This window comes from Bos taurus, chromosome 21, assembly GCF_002263795.3.
Source record: "Bos taurus isolate L1 Dominette 01449 registration number 42190680 breed Hereford chromosome 21, ARS-UCD2.0, whole genome shotgun sequence".
NCBI lineage: Eukaryota > Metazoa > Chordata > Mammalia > Artiodactyla > Bovidae > Bos > Bos taurus.
Genome location: NC_037348.1, coordinates 43,323,893 through 43,339,952, shown reverse-complemented (window position 1 = coordinate 43,339,952; position 16,060 = coordinate 43,323,893). Strand labels below are relative to the sequence as shown.

The following is a 16,060-nucleotide window of genomic DNA, read 5'->3' as shown; positions in this document are numbered from 1 at the left end:
ATTTTTTTGCTATTAGTTCATTTACATTATATAACATCTTTTCTTTCTTTCCCCCAAGAACCTCTAATTATTTTACAGTCCTTAGTTACAATATTTTACAAGCAGAATACCTGTCTCCCCAGAACACTAAGCTAACAGAAGTCAAAGGAGATAAGGAGCCTTCTTTACAGGTCCATGAATTCTCTACTTTCTACTCTTCCAGAAAAGGCTGTTTTCTGGCTCTTGATAATATTCCACATATCCAATATATGGACAAGTCTATAACTAAAACAACTGCTCTTACAGGGTGTATTATTCACTACTATCTCCGGTACAAGTCAGGACGGTCCATTGCAGAGGTTCAATAAATAAAGCTGAATGAACAAACCAATCAATAATTATAGTTGAGGCCCACGAGCAGTTTGGACAATGGCAATGTGTGATTTTCACCTTGCCTCTCATGATTTTGTACACGAGACCACAAGTATGCCAATTAATTCATCAAAACATTATGTTTCAGACATGTATACAGACAACTTCAAGTGCTGTTTAATCTTGTCAGTGCCCTAGTAATTTCAGCTATAGTAGCAGTTACTTTCCTCTTACTAAGCCATGCCCTGCTTATGCACTACATTTTGACTAATATCACTGCAAACTATTCTATGTAAGGTTCTACCGAACTTACTAGTGCAAACATCCTATTGACACTAATGGGGCCCAGTGCAGTAAAAATACCATTCAGTTACAGTTGGTTTATTACACTGCCCAATTGTGGGGGGGAGGGGGGAAGTAAGAAAGAAAACAGGCACTATTTACTATAAAAACACTAACATCATTAAATGCAAAGCAAACATAACTGAATTTTCCCATAAATTTGGGAAGTTCTTAGCTAGTCATAGTACAGATTTCAATATTTAAAGTTTTACATATTCCATGTGTACAACTTGGGAAGCATTTAAATTTTTAAATTAATATTTAATCACGTGAACAACTAAAAATTTTAACAGCCTAATCCTTCCACTAGGTATCAGCCTTATCCGTTGTATGCAATTAGGAAATGCTGATAAAACACTTGAAATTAAATTCTAAGCCAAGAGCCATGCAGAATTTTTTTAAAAATTAATTCAAGAGATGAATGCTATAATACAGAAAAAGTAGCCATGTGAACATAACAGGGGAGGGGCCAGCTCTGCTCTCATGTGTGTTTAATTTTCTTTTAGTGAGTGGCATTCTGCATAGGAAAGGGGATCAGTGGAATCGCAGGAAAAATAAGAAAACAAAAATAGACTATCTAAGGGCCATTATTAATAGTAAAGCACTTAAGGACATTTATTAGAAAAAAAATTATCAGAAGTGATTTAGATATCTCTGTGACATAGCCCCTGCAAATACCCTACAAAATATAAAGCTCAACAGCTTAAAAAATAACTCAATAAAAGCTACACTGCCTAAATCTCCCCCCTCAAAAAAAAAAAAAAAAAAGTACTGCTTTACAAAAGCATGTACAGTATAGAAACCCCCTGTCATAGAAAACCTCACCACAGAGCAGCGGACCCTGGACATCAGATCCCATTTCAGACAGATGCAATTTTAACATGCCAGTGGATCCCAAACTAAGATCTGGGCCGGAGCAAAAGAGTTGAGAGGTTTATGGAAATTCTGGCATTCCCATAAAACAGATATATTGCAGGTAGGAGCAACAACTGTGTAGAAGAATTTGGGGCAAAATTCAAACTTCATATTGCCAAAAATACCAGGCTGTTCCAATTTGTACATCAAATTTAAATTGCAATATAATTCTTACCAACTCATTGCTGAACAAGATATTAATTTCCCACAACTTTCAGTCAAATATAAAAGTCGTACTCTTAAGAATATTTTTAAAGACCACAGGGACTAAAACTTTACTCATAATACCACTAGGTGCTTAAAAAAAAAAAAAAAAAAAACCTCATGTAACTTTTTTTTTAACCAAAACCATCCAATAATGTTGGATTCAAGTTTGCTCATAACAAATCAAATGTAGTAACAGGCATATTACAGATTTGAAGTAGCTATGTGTCTCTCAATTTATAAATCAGAAATTGGAAATAGGAAAGGATGCTGTAATGTGGGAGGGTCCTACATAATAAAGGTCTTTATAACTCCTGGCTCCTGAGCTATACAATCTAATATCCTCTCCGGTGGTTCTGTGATATGCCCATGCATTACAGTTCTTGTTGACAGTCTGTTGCCTTGGAAATATTTCATTATTTCAGTTTTTCCATTTGTAGACCCTTGGCCTTGTGATATGAAGGCCATCCTATTTCATATTTTCGATTATCATTTAAGCAATCTTGTGGAGCTATTTATATATAAGCAAGTGTTAGACAACACATATCATCATTTATCACTCTGTGTTTAAGCTTACATTGTAGAAAGAAATGCCTTCAAAAAAGTCTCCACCACCACCTTTACTTTTTAAACCAAAAGCCCTGTGCTACTGGAATATGCTTTGCAAACCAGCATGGGCGTATCACATGCTTGACACTTCTAATTTTCTTGGTTTTACATCCACATAGTAGAAAAACTCTGTGGTAGTACTATATAATTTGCAGCCTACTGGAGTTTTTTTGTTATTGTTGTTTGGTTTTGTTTTTAATCAAATGAGTTTTAATACACAAGGTTTTCAACTTGTTCTTTCAGGCTCCAAAGAGACACTTTCTGCGTGTATGAGTCAGAGGAATTTAAGGAATACTAAATAATAACATAAGACATTATCAAGAAAAAACTTCTTTTCCCAAAATTTACTCTGTAAACATTATTAGGAGGAAATGACTTTTGTACTGTATTATTAAACTCAGGTCAGATATGTCATAACTAAACAACAAGACAATTCAAAAGGTTTTTTTTTTTTTTCTCTACAAGTTTTGATACTGGTATATGTGAAAAACAATAGAGATAGTGTCCATAAAAGCCTTCAAGAAATCAATGATTTGGAAACCATGTTTTAAGTAAATGGGAGGAGGTCACTTAAAGCATGTCCACAGAAAACCATCTTTTGTAAACGTATTTCTGTTCAACTGTTACAGAGAAATCACACTACTAACCAACAAGTTCCAGGCACAAAGTCCACATAAAGGTAAAATGACTACTTAGTTGAGCAAGTAACTATGAAAAACACCCCCTCCTGAACCAATCCTCTGATTTCCCATTTCTCATTACAAAACCAAATCAAGGAACATGTGTAATGTTTACACTTAAAAGTGTTAAGAGCATTTAAAACCCTAATAACAAAGTGAACCCTCGGGGCACAAAACAACTGTTTGGATAATGGGCCAAGTTTGTGGTTATTACTGTTTGAAACATTTAGTTTATAACTCCTTTCTTCCTTTCCTCTGTATCACTCCTTCTGCCCCTACCTCCTTAGTACTCCTCCCTCTCCCTACAGGTTAAAACTTCTCAGATCCAACCTTTAAAATGACAGCATCCGAGCTGAACAAGAAGATGCTATTAAAGGGCATTAAATTAAATACAGTATATCCTCCTACAACTTCAATCAGAATTTCAGACCAAGTGTTATTTAGTTCAGCTCTCAAGTGGAGCAGAATAACAAATCGCGTACTTTGATTTACCTTCTTCGAATGCCAAATGGAGACAGGTGATAAAGAACGCGCTCATGCACAGGCTATGAAGTTTCCTCTAGAAATTAATTCTATCTTCAAGATTCCTATCTCAGAGAAATTCCCAAAATGGCACACAAATAGGCCTCTGCTGGAGAGATTACTGGGGCCATCCCAGTAAATACATTTACTACCAGAGAACTAGGGAAGAAGGCGGCAAAGAAAAGGAAAGAAGGGAGGAAATCAATTATAAACTTTTGACTTCGAGAAGTATTCATCACCATGTTAAATTCGAAATAATTATTAAAAGCTTTGCACAAATGCTCTGAAAAGCAATTTTTTTACCTGCAAAAGTAAAGTACTTAATATGTGAATTCTCATAAAACACTTAAGACTAAATGTTCGTTTTAGCTTTATGAGTTGTCAGGTAGTTAATGCTAACCATCTTTAACATCTTTAAAAGCTGAACTGTGTATGATTTACTCCCAGGTACATGATTTATACAGAAATTAGCTAGAGTTTAGAATGAGTCATTTAAGTATCTACTTGAAATTATTTCCTTAATCCTGACAATTCTGCGGTCCCTACTGAATAAAGGAAACAAGCAATAGTGCAAGTGAAGCTTTCTAAGGGAATAGCTTGTTTAAATATCTCCTTAACAACTCGATGGAAACTACAGGTTAATGCTATGTTGTATCAAAAATAAAACTGCCCACGTCAAAACAATTAAATCTTGCTACTATGGACTTCCCTCATCTTTTCAAGTTCACTTAAGCCTGTGAGGAAAGTAAACATCGCTGGTTGGGGGCCGGGGGCGGGGGGTGGACACATCTAACCGCATTTGTTTTCCTCAGGAATCAATGGGTAACATTTCATACTTCCCACTGAGCATTTCCTCTTCTGAGACACACAGAGAGATTCACTTTGCTCAAACCAATATGCTATATGCAATTAATGTCATTAACGCTGCCAATTAATAGCAAATAGGAGTCCAAACAAAGTAGGCTGGGTGGACAGCAGGAGGGAAAAACCACGTGGGGCGGAGGGGTGCTTAGTTACTCTGAAATCTAACAATGCCACTCACGTAGGACAGTTAAGGAAATTGTGAAGACAAACTCCCTTTCCCTTTTGGCTTCGGTGTAACTAACTTCAAACAGACATGCTCGGCTGAGCTCCCTGCCTGGATATGCAATTCTCCCCTGGAACTTTTTAAAACACAGATCCGCAAACAGTAACTAACGGGACAGAGATGTTCCAACTGTTGGCACATTTTGGATCTCGCTGTTGGCTGGCTCATTGGGACTGAAGGGTTTTCTTCTTTTTTTCCTCGGGGATGAGGGGGTGGGGGGGGGCGGTGTGGAAGAAGAGAGTGAATAGGAGGGCAGTGGAGGAGAACAGAGGGCAAAAGCAGGAGACCCACAAGTTGACGAGGCTGGGGGCGGCAGCCCGGGCGGCGGGGAGGCGGCCGCGCGCCTCTCTCCGCCCGGCCCGGCCTAGTGGCTCCGCGCGGAGACAAGCCCCTCCGCGACACCGTCCGGGCCTGGCGCGAGCTCCGCGCTCCCCGCCCCCGGCCTCCTCCTCCTCCTCCTCCTCCTCCTCCCCTGCTCGCCAGCCTGCCCTCCCCCTCCCCAGCCTCATTCCTTCCTAGAGAGCAGCTGCCAAGGGACCTGCGGCGGCCCCGGGGATCCCCCGGCCCCCCCACCCGCACCGTTGCTCCCCGCCACACGGCAGCCCCTTCGTTTTTGTTTCTCTCTTTTTCTTTTTTCTTTCTTTTTTCTGCTTTTTCTTTTTTTTTTTTTTTTCTTTTTTTTTCTGTCAACGAGTCACTCCATTCGCCGAGCCGAGGAGGTGCGACCGCTCGGAGAGCCTGGCGCCGCCGCCGCCGCCGCCGCCGGAGAGCCCGCTCTCTGCCGCAGCCGCCGCGGGCGGACAATGCGCGCGGGGACCGCGGAGCCGCCTGCCCGCAGACCGGGTTCCCGCGGGCTCGCGGCCCAGGAGGCGGGCTGCGGAGCGGGGCCCGCCACCTCGGCGGAGGCGGCAGCGGCGGCGGCGGGAGCGGCCGCCCCGGCGGCAGGTTCAATAAACAGAAAAGTGTTACCGTTCTCGCCTGGAAGGATCCTGCTGAAAGCTGGGCTTGGTGGGCGCCATCTTCCTGCTATTTTTTTTCCTCTCTTACTTTTTGCCTCTCTCCCCACTCCCGGGGCGGGGGGCGTGGGGAGGGCGGGGGGTGTGCGTGTGCGTGGGGTGGCGGGAGTGAGTGCGGGCGTGCGCTGCGCTCAGCGGCGGCCGGGCGGGCGGCGGCCGTGGCCGTGGCGGCGGCGGCGGCGGCGGCGGCGGCCGTGCTGCTGAGGCGGGGAGGCTACGGAAAAGTAGAGGGGCCGGAGCCTAGCCGGCAGCCGGCCGTCCCCTCGCGCCGCCGGTGCCTCTCGCTGCAGGTCGCCGCCTCCTCCGCCGCCTGCGCCTTCTCCTCCCCCTGCTCTCCGGGCGCCGCCGCCGCCGTCCATGCGTCGCAGAGCCCCCGCGGCCCGGGCCGCTCCGGCTCCCGAGACATGCCCGGCGCGGAGACAGGCGACCGGCGGCGGCGGCGGAGGAGGAGGGGGAGGCGGCGGCGCGGGGGGGGGCGCAGGGGGGAAGGCGGCCGCGCGGCCCCGCGGGCAGCCCGGCCCAGGGCCCCGCCGCCACCGCCTCAGGGTTCTCGCCCTCGCGCGCCGCCACACCCCCCGCCGTCACCCCCGCCGCCGCCACCCCGAGCCGGCCGGGTGGCAGGTGGGGCACACACCCTCCCGGCGGGGGGCGGTGGGGGGCCCTAGGCAGGGAGGGGCGGGGAGCGGGGGAGGAAGCGCGGGGGGTTCCCAGCTTGACCGCTGTGAAAGTATTTCTGGGCATTTTCCAGCTGCTTTGCTCCAGAGCGCTCTCTCGCACGCAGACACACACCCCCCCCTTCTCGCGCGCTCTCTCTCTCCCTCTCTCCGTGTCTCTCTCTCTCCTCTCTCTCTCGTTGGGGGACTGGGAAGCTCGGCTGCCGGCGCAACAACGCCACTCAGTTGCAGTTTCGAACACTTCCCTTCTCTGGAGTATCGCGGCCAGGAGGAAAGAAACAAGAGAGAGAGGAACTGGGAGGCCCAGGGCAGCGGGCAAGGCAACGCGGCGTCCCGGGCGCGCCTTCGGGGACAAGCGGGTGGGGTGCGCGGGCGGAGAGGCCCGGAGAGCCCCTCTGGGCGGGCGGAGCGGCGGCACAGGCTACCTTGTGGCTCGGGCTCTCTCAGCAGCATTTCCAAGCCCGGAGCAATCTGCATTATTCACGCAGGTATCAAGTGTGCAGACCCCAGGGTTCACAAGTGAATCCCCAGGAGTTTAAACGCCGTTAGATAAAACGCTTCTCCCGACTGGGCACCTGGGACCAGATCGGACTTCGGGCCCTCCGGGATCCAGCCCAGCCGCCTCCTTATCTTACAGCTCAGAGAGGCCTAGAGAAAGGGCCACTCGGTGCAGGGCCAGTGCTGGAATCTTATTGCCTAGGTGGCACTTGGTCAGAGATTTTTCTCCACTAAACCGCTCTGCACGATGTGGGCAGCTTTTTAGGCAGAGACTTGGATCAGTCATGTGTCACCCAGGAAAGTAGAAAGGACTCCCAAAGTATTTCTACTCTGAATAAATGAGAGCCAGACGGAAAACATCAATTCTAGGAGAGGCTTTGCATTTTACTTTAAACTTAAGAAAATGCTTTGCATTTTACTTTAAACTTAAGAAAAAACAGACTCTCAGTGCTACCATTTCAGTATAGTGGGGCTGAGAGTCAGAAACTTGGAAAACCTAAGTGTTTTTCGTGGCAGACGTGTTTAATCTGCATGATGATGTTTGAGTTCTCTTTGGAGTACACTCTACAGGTAGGAGAAGATGAGAGTGATTGAAAAATGAAGTGGAGAGTATAAAGTACAAAATATATATGGGCTGGAAGACAGAGGGAAAAGTTGCCTGCTTGGAAGTTCTGGCTGCAAGACAGTCAGCTTAGGGCGTTTCTACCAAAAAATGACAAATGAGAGAAGCTTGTATTCTCCCAACAGGTGACTCTTTGCTTGAAAACCCCCTTATGCCTGTCACTTCCTCATCAAACTCTCCGAAGGAAGTTAATGCATTTTTTTTTTTTGTAAAATGATGTTACCATTTATTATATATAACAGACATATCCAGGTCTTGAGGTGGAAACTAAAGTCTACCCTTCACAGCCCCTACTGCCTAACAAGTAGGTGGCCCACATTCCCAATAAAATTCCAGAGGACAGGGGACTTGTGACTAAAACCATGCCAATAACCTTCTAGCCCTCCCACATGACTCATCCCCCTGTCCCCAAATTAACTAAAATTAAAAGTAGTAACAGGTGTTGTCATATCTGAGTAATGAAATGGAGAGCTACATTTTTCACAGCTAGCACCTTCTCTTCTGTCAACATGAGAGAACATAAAAAAAGAGAAGGGAACAGGACATCCCACAGGCTAAAGTTTAGAGTTGATTCTTTTTAAAGCTTTAATCTTTAGAACTGCAGTGGGATTCAGAGACTTGATAAAGTGGCCCCAATTCAAAGATGAAGGTGGAAGCATTGCAGCACTTTCAGGGTCAGAGTAGGGGACCATGGAGGATTACCCTTGGGTGCTCCTGACTGGCAGGACAATTAGCCCTGGGAAGATCTTCATGGTAACACACCAACACTCAGAGAATAAACATAAAAGCTGGAAATTTATGACCACTTCTTATGCCCAGTTCATATCTTAAGGGTTACTTGAAGTTCCCCAGAGTTCCCTGAAATCGTCCAAAGGCCTTCTGACATTTCTGACCCTTGACTCCCTACTTCAGAGACCACACTATTGTGACTACTGCCTGCACTTCCTAAAGTGACCGATGTATTCTATTGTCATTTAAATGTTTTATAAGTGACAAAAAAAAAAAAAAACTATACCTGAATCATGAGAAGGAAAATCTAATTCTTTCCTGGTCCTTTATGTTTGAAAAATTCCCAGATCTTTTGTATTAAAGGTTCTTGTAATCACTGAACTAAAACAAGACTAAAATAAATTTTAAAATCTCTTTAACAAGGAATAGTCTCTTTTTGACTTATTTTTAAGATTCTCTTTTTAAAACTTCTGACAATACTCAGAGCATATAATGAAGTCCTCTACAGAATATATGCAATACAGGGCATCAACTTGGAAAACATTCAGTGTGTTATGCAAAACCTGCTCTGGTCGCTGAGCCATTGGTTAGAAGGCACAAAATATGGCAGTGATAGATTATCTTAACCTTTTCAGTTTAAACACTGTTGGTTCAAATCAAAGGTTCTCAAATCAATGAAGTTTGAAATACAAGGTAAAAATAGGAGCTCTTATTTGAATTATGCATTGTGTATATTTTAAGTTAAATGCCATTGGCAAATCTCTCAGATGTTTAATCGTGTGCAATCTGGGAAACACAAATATTTAATTTCACACTTTCATGTGTTCTTTTTTTTTTCCTCCCATCTCTTCTAAAACTGAATCCCACAAATGGGAAGCTTACCTTTCATACTACATTGTTAGTTTTTCTCAGCACATTTTTGTGGATTACATTTTTGATAAAATCTTGAAACATCGCAAGTTGTCCTTAAGGAAAAACTTCAGGGTTCTAGGGCTGTTGGTGGTGCTGGTGGTAATATCTTCCCCCTTTCTTTCCTAATTGAATCAAATGATGTTTCCTATTTCAATGTCACACCCATAATTTTTTTTTAAATCTATAAATGTTTGAAAGAAATGCAAACAAGAAATACTTGAAAACTTCCTTCTTACTATCTAACCTAACTTTGTAAAATTTGCTTCCTAACTTGTATCTCTGAATCTTATCATTTGCATTATAATACGTTTAAAATGAATACTTAACAGCGCCAAGGAGACTCGGATTTCTTGCTCTATTTCCCTGTAGTAACAGGTGACAAGATAACACTATTATGTAGAATTGCAAGTCTACAGCTTCTCCTGAAAACCGGTCCCATTCTGTTTGGAAACAAATGATCAATCAGCCTCAGGTGATCAACTGCCCCCCTGGCTGCCCGTCCGCTCGGGTCCGCACCCGGCAGAAGCATTGAGAAAATTCCGCCGAAGGGGACAAGGATCCCAAAACTTTGCAAAAGCACCTTGTGCTGTGTCTCAGACTTCGCTCTAACTCCTTGGCTACGCGGGGCTGAGACTCTGGATCTAGGGCCATGCAGAACGCACAGGGTGATTCGACTTCGCCGGTACACTAAGTGCCTTTCAGTCTGAATTGTGAATGATTATTTTTTTCTGTCTTATCTATAGAACGAGGGGCAAGCAAAGTGAGCCCTGGCGATGTGCATGTGTGTTGTAACGCCTAAAACAAGAGGCAAAGTGAGTCCCACCCCAGCACCCCGGAGCGGGGGACACTATCCCAGCCCAGGCGGGACTACTCACCGCTGCTGGTAGGAGGTGATGCCCTGGACGTTCTGCGGGGTGCCGTTGGCCGCGGCGCCGGCCCTCCCCATGCCCGCGCCGGCCGGCACCCCCGCGGCCGCTCCGCCGGCCGCCGCGGCCGTCACCTGCACGCTGAAATCCGGAAATATTCGGATCATCGCCGCGGCTTCGGCCCCCGGGCGCGGCGGCTCTGGGCTCGGGCTGGCGGGGGCTCGGGCTGGGGCTCGGGCGGCGGCAGCAGCAGCAGCGCGAGCAGCGGCGGCGGCAGCAGCGGAGCCAGGCACCAGCCTGCAATCCCATTAGTGAGCCGCGGCCACTGTGCGCGGCGGAGAGGCGCTTTGATGTGCGCGCAGCGGGCTGGGGTGGGGGGGGGTGCCGCAAGCGCGAGGAGGAGGTGCGGGGGGGGGCGTGCGAGGGACTTGCAAACAGCAAAACGTGTCAGGGTGGGGCCTTTTTTTCCCTTTTGGGGGGCGGTGGTGCTCCCCCCCTCTTTCCAGGATGTTGCTCTCACTGGCTGCTCGGGCTGCGCCGCGCGAGCCCAGCTGAGGGAAAAAGGGGAGGGGGTGGCGGAGGAAGGATGCACCGGGAGGCTTGGAGAGGACTTGGCCGGTGCAAGGGAATGACGGGCTGCGAGCGGAGGGTGCCTTTCTTTCCCGCCCCCTCAACACACACACACACACACACACACACACACACACACACACACACACACACACCGCGCACTTCCGACCCAAAGTGTAAGACGAGCGCGCGCTCTCCCCCTCTTTTCTCTAGAGAAATAACCACCATCCAGGCAGGCTCGCGCCTCCCACGGCTTCCAGTAACCTGGACTCCAGCCCGCGTGTGCAGGAATGGGGGCGCAGATTCTCCCCTCCCGGACAGGACCCCTCACTCTACCGGTCTTCTGTACGCTAGGCAGCGCGAGGGTTGCCAACTGCAAGTTGGACTACTGGAGAACTTGATGCTTATCAAGGAGGGATGGTGTGCAAAGGAGGAAGGGGGGGGGGCGCTTTTGTGCAACGGAGAGTTTGTTCAACCCTTCATAAGAAGGGACTCTCCTCGCTCCTGGTGGGCGGGCATGTTGGTCTTGGACAAACTTGTGAGGTGGGGACTGTAGGTCCAGCTAAAGGGAGCCGGTTGTGCCCCTGGTGATCCGTCTCTATACGCCCCTTTCAAACGATGAAACGAATAAATTAGCAGCCACAGCTGGGGCGAACTCTGCAAATTCCAACCACCAGGGAAACAAAAAGAGAAAACACGTGCATTTATTTTCTCGTGCCTTCCAGTTACTTCTCCACATTGTTACATCAGTGTTTCTTTAGGGGGTAAGGCGGGATGCCGTGGTTTGGGCGCGCCTTTTTAATGACAACTTGCACTCCTTCTCGCCTGTATAATGGGTGGGGACAGTGAGGAGTGAATGGCTACCCCCACCCCCCGCCTGGGACCCCCGCGTGGCCCCACTTCCTCCTTCTTCCTTCCGGATCGCGAAACTGGACCGGAGTTGCCTGGCGGAGGGTGCAGCCCCTGAGCAACGCGGGGCGTGGGCTCCCCTCCTCTGGCGCGCCCCTACCCCCAGGACGCTTTGCTGGTATTGCTGTTGGTTTCCCCCATCTCATTCTCTCGACTCTTCGCCCCGCGCGCAAAGGCCCGGGCCTGGCAGCTGGGAGAACGACTGGCCGCCGCGCCCGCCGCGCGAACACAACTTGGGCTCGGCGGAGCGTGGTGGCCGCGGCCGCGCCGCCCGACCCTCGGCCAATAGCGCCTCGCCGGGCGAGGCACCTGCTTAACCCTTTGGGCCTGGGGCTCAGCCTGCCGCTGGGACCCAGAGGGGCTGGGCCGATTGGCCAGAAGTTGCCAAGGACGAGAGTGGTAGAGACTGCCGGGCCCTGCGTCCCCGCACCAGGTCTGGGGGCCAGACGCCTGCCCTGGCCGCAGACCTGGGCTCCCCTTCCATCCTCGTGACTCCGGGAAAACAGCCCAGCGGCACAAAGACCGGTCCGCGCCCGGGCAGCGTCCCGCGCTGGCGGCGCAACCTCTTTGCTCCCCTAACCCGAGTCAGTTTCCGGAGGAGCCGCCCGAGCCCGGCAGCCGCAGGGAGACAGAGGGAGGGAGCCCCAGCTCTGGCTGGCCGGGCCCACGGCGCAGCTGCGTTTCCATTTTCCTCTCAAAGAAAATGCTTTGGACGGCAGATAATACCAGGAGATATGAAACTGCTTCGTCCCCCACATGTTGCACGTAAAAAGAATCGTAATGAGCATCTGTGGCGTGACGAGTTAGTTGAAGATCTAACCGAGGTCCTGTCTACCTCCTTCCTAGGAAGAGGGCCTTTTCCTAGTTTAAAGGCATTTCATTCAGAGCTATTAACAGTTACTTGTGCAGTGGCCAAACACGAAGTCACTGAACCGGCGCGAGTCGGGGCTCTATTGAGAGGGCAGGTGCACAGGGGTAGGTGGAAAGCCACCGGGGAGGGGTCAGGTCACAGACGTGGGAGGGCCTCTTCCCACCAGGAGCACTGCGGCCGGGCCAGGCCTTTCGAGTAGACTCCAGTTTCCGGGCTCTCCCCACCCCACCTCTCATCCTCAGGGCTGGGTGAGAAGAGATCTCTAATACCACCCCTTGGCTCAGCGCAAGCTTTCCTATGAAAAGAAATGGGAGTTTGCGCTAATAATCGCGAGGTCAAGAATGTTCTAGGGGTTGAGAAAAGTTCTCCTTCTCTGACTGCATAAGGTCAAGGCCAGCAGTCCTGTAGGCAAATGAAGTCCAGTTAAGGGCTGACCAATGAGGCTTAAAAGGCACATATATGCAGACAGTGGCTTTCAATATAATAGCATGTCTGAATTATTGGCCCATTGGGGGTGTTGCCTGTGCCTGGCATCTGACGTCTAGGTGGTTCCCAGCCAGTAAGAGCTGCTTCCATGTATGGTTTAACTCCAGTATGTAATACCATGTTCCAGGTTAGATCCGGTGGATAAGCAGGCAGCCCTTAAATGTGCTACAAGGTGCCAGAAACCGGTAAAATGCTCTTTGCCCAAAATAGACATTTTCCCTTTTAAAATATTTTCTGCACAATCAATGAGTTGCATTTATAGACCATATCATCCTTCTTTTTAAATTTATCTTTGATTCTATGAATAGAAAAGACTGGCGATTATATTTTATTGACTACTTATTTTACAGACTAGTTGGTCTGGAAATATGTGGTCCCGCTTCCCTTCTTTCTTGGAGGGCAAGTTTCTCCTGGAAGCCCAAAGGGCAAACCTGTCTCCCTCAAAAGAAGATGTGAGATTTGCTGGTGGACATTTGAAACGAGATATGCTGAAGCTACTTCAATTATACTTGATACTATTAAAGTAGAGTTTAATGAGCACATTCAACTTCAAAGTTCCAAGCTTTCAACTATCCATATTTAAGAGAATTAATATGGTTCCTGCCCTCCAGGAACTTTCTTTTCTAAAATAGAAATAAACAGACTATGCAAAGAAGACTTGCACAGTATGTTACTTTAGGATGTATGTGATAAGTCTGTTTCACTGTTTTTGTCTTTACATGTAAAAATTTGGAAGTTTGGTTTGCATGCATGAGAGACAAATTCCTTATTGGATCTTCTTATCTTTATGTTCATTAAGGACCTTAAGCAAAATATGTTTATTCCCTCATTAGTAATTCAGATTTCATTACTCTTTCAGTTAAAATCTTTACATGCTGGCAGCTGTTTTGAAATATTTTGAAAGTTGCTTTGGCACTATTCCAACCCAAAGGGCTCCAGTTAACATTAAACTGTATACTTTCTCATTGTACATCCCCCTTCCCCCACCTAAAATGTACATATCAGGTTATGTTGAGATGTAGAAGAGGAGTTTATGATGTTTTAACTCTGATTACATACATATGATATACACACAGCTACCACAATTACATATTTACATCTTTATCCTTGTTGTCAGTGTACAACTGTGCCTTTTGCTCATATGATAAAAATATCTATTCTCTGGAAATTCATTTCCATTTACTTAGAGTTAAATGGTTTGACTTTGACTTTTCATTATTGGCTGTCAGAAGCTGCCAATGACAGGTAGGAGAGAAGAACTACAAAGCTTTATTGTATCTAATTTTTGCTTTACTCTAGTCAGGTGTTTAAGGAGAAATAAAATAGTACACAGAGACCAGAATAAGATAAAAAAAATAAATAGAATGAAAATGTCATATGTAATGAATAAGGTAGGAAATGCTTTACTCTGAAATGCTAAGTGTTTTATTGCAGGGATCATGCTTCAGTAGGGTTTTTTTGTTTATTTGTTTTCCCATTAAAAAAAAATGTGAAATGGTCTATAACAATCTGAGACATAAGGCTTAATGGTAGGAAAAGCTATGGATTAAAATTAAGGTCCCCCCATTTCATGGGAAGGAGATTTTATCTTATGTAGAGGGGGTAAACATTTGATTTAAAAATTTTTCCACCTCTGCTCCTCAATTGAAATTGAATTCAAGCTCTTAATACTAAATTTTCCATGCTATTAATATGTCCCCTAATCCAGTCAAAAGCAAAACTATGTCAGGGGAGAGAAAAATAACATAAACTTCACAATAATGACTTTCTTGATATTACAGGGGAGAAACTAAGGAATTGAGAATATCTAATAAATCATTATTTATCATATATGTATGTCCATTGATAACCTCTATAAGGAGAGCACTGAAGATTTACATAAAGTGTATAAAAGTGGCATGGGAGATTGGGCCTTTCAATATTACTACCGCCTTTATCAAATACTATTTCTAACTATTAGGCTTAACTAATTCTTAGAGAACTTTATAAATATTAGCTAGAAAAAGAAGTAGTTTAGTTAAAAGAGAAAAAAAAATCCTTTAGCTGTTTTCTGAATTCAGCAGCAGGCAGTAGAAGAGAAATTTTTTTTTTTTTAATGTGAGTGAGAAAGGGTCTCAAATCCATTTTTTTTTAAGTTAGAATATTCACACATTGTGGAGATATTATTCCAAAGCATGTGCAAATCAATAGAATCTAACTAAAGCTAAACTTAGACTTACATGCAAAATAACTAAATTGTCTCAACATATTTAAAAGACTAATTTGTCTTTAAACAACAATCTCAAAAGCTGCTCTTATTTTTTCATGATCAAGGATTTGATTTTGGAGCTGAAATATCTCTAATTTTTAGGAGACGATTGATTTTAAATCTACCTGGGATGACAAAGGAGTGTCAAATGCTGGTTCCAGTTTGCTTCTTCTATGACTGTCAACATAATTAGAACTTGGAAGGACCCACTAAGATGTAAGTTGGGACTTGTACTTCAAGTCCAACAGCAACATGCTACTTTCTGTTCCAGTGAAAATTATGCCTAGTGCTAACTGCAAATTTTATTTCTGTTCAGCTTGATTCCTCCAGGTAGGTATACTCAAATAGCCAATAGACTCTTTTCTTCACTTAATTTTCTCATTAATTGCAAAAATATTAATTCATTGCATGCTTGATTCAAGGAGTGACTAATTGCTTTGGATTTTTGTTTTAATGAAAATAACCATACTAGATGAGTTTTTACTTGACTTTTTAATTTTCAGTAGGATGGGATATTTTATAAACCTAACCACATAGCAAATCAAACAGTTTTATTACACTCCATGCTGTGTAAACCACTCTGTTTTTATTAAATTATCATGTCTTGAGGATGAGATGGTTGGATGGCATCACCAACTCCATGGACATGAGTTTGGCAAGCTCCTGGAGATGGTGAAGGACAGGGAAGCCTGGCATGCTGCAGTCCATGGGGTTGCAAAGAATCAGACAAGACTACAATGACAAATGCTATGTCAACCACTCTGTTTTTATTAAACTGTTATGTCTCTTCACCTAGAGGAGTGATTCTCAAACTTGAACATATACCAGAATCGCAAGAAGGGCTTATTAAAGCACAAAATTCTGGGCCTTCCCTTTACAAGCTCATATTCAGTAGGATTTGGGGTGGGGCTAATATTATTAATAATAATTTGCACTTCTAACAAATTCC

The 16,060-nt window shown here is 45.7% G+C and overlaps 1 protein-coding gene across 6 annotated transcripts in view; it reads right to left on the bottom strand.

The window, feature by feature from the left end:
• Positions 1-10,137, bottom strand: part of NPAS3 (neuronal PAS domain protein 3) — a 959,011-nt gene extending 948,874 nt beyond the window's left edge. For 5 of the 6 annotated variants that reach the window (XM_059879430.1, XM_059879431.1, XM_024982066.2 and 2 more), the window contains exon 1: positions 5,680-6,158. In XM_059879430.1, coding sequence (XP_059735413.1) covers positions 5,680-5,729 — 50 coding nt within the window. In that variant the 5' untranslated portion in view covers positions 5,730-6,158. Of the gene's footprint in view, positions 1-5,679; positions 6,159-10,036 lie in introns of those variants that run through there. The other variant, XM_059879434.1, reaches the window with a different exon arrangement.
• Between the last annotated feature and the right edge of the window lie 5,923 nt (positions 10,138-16,060).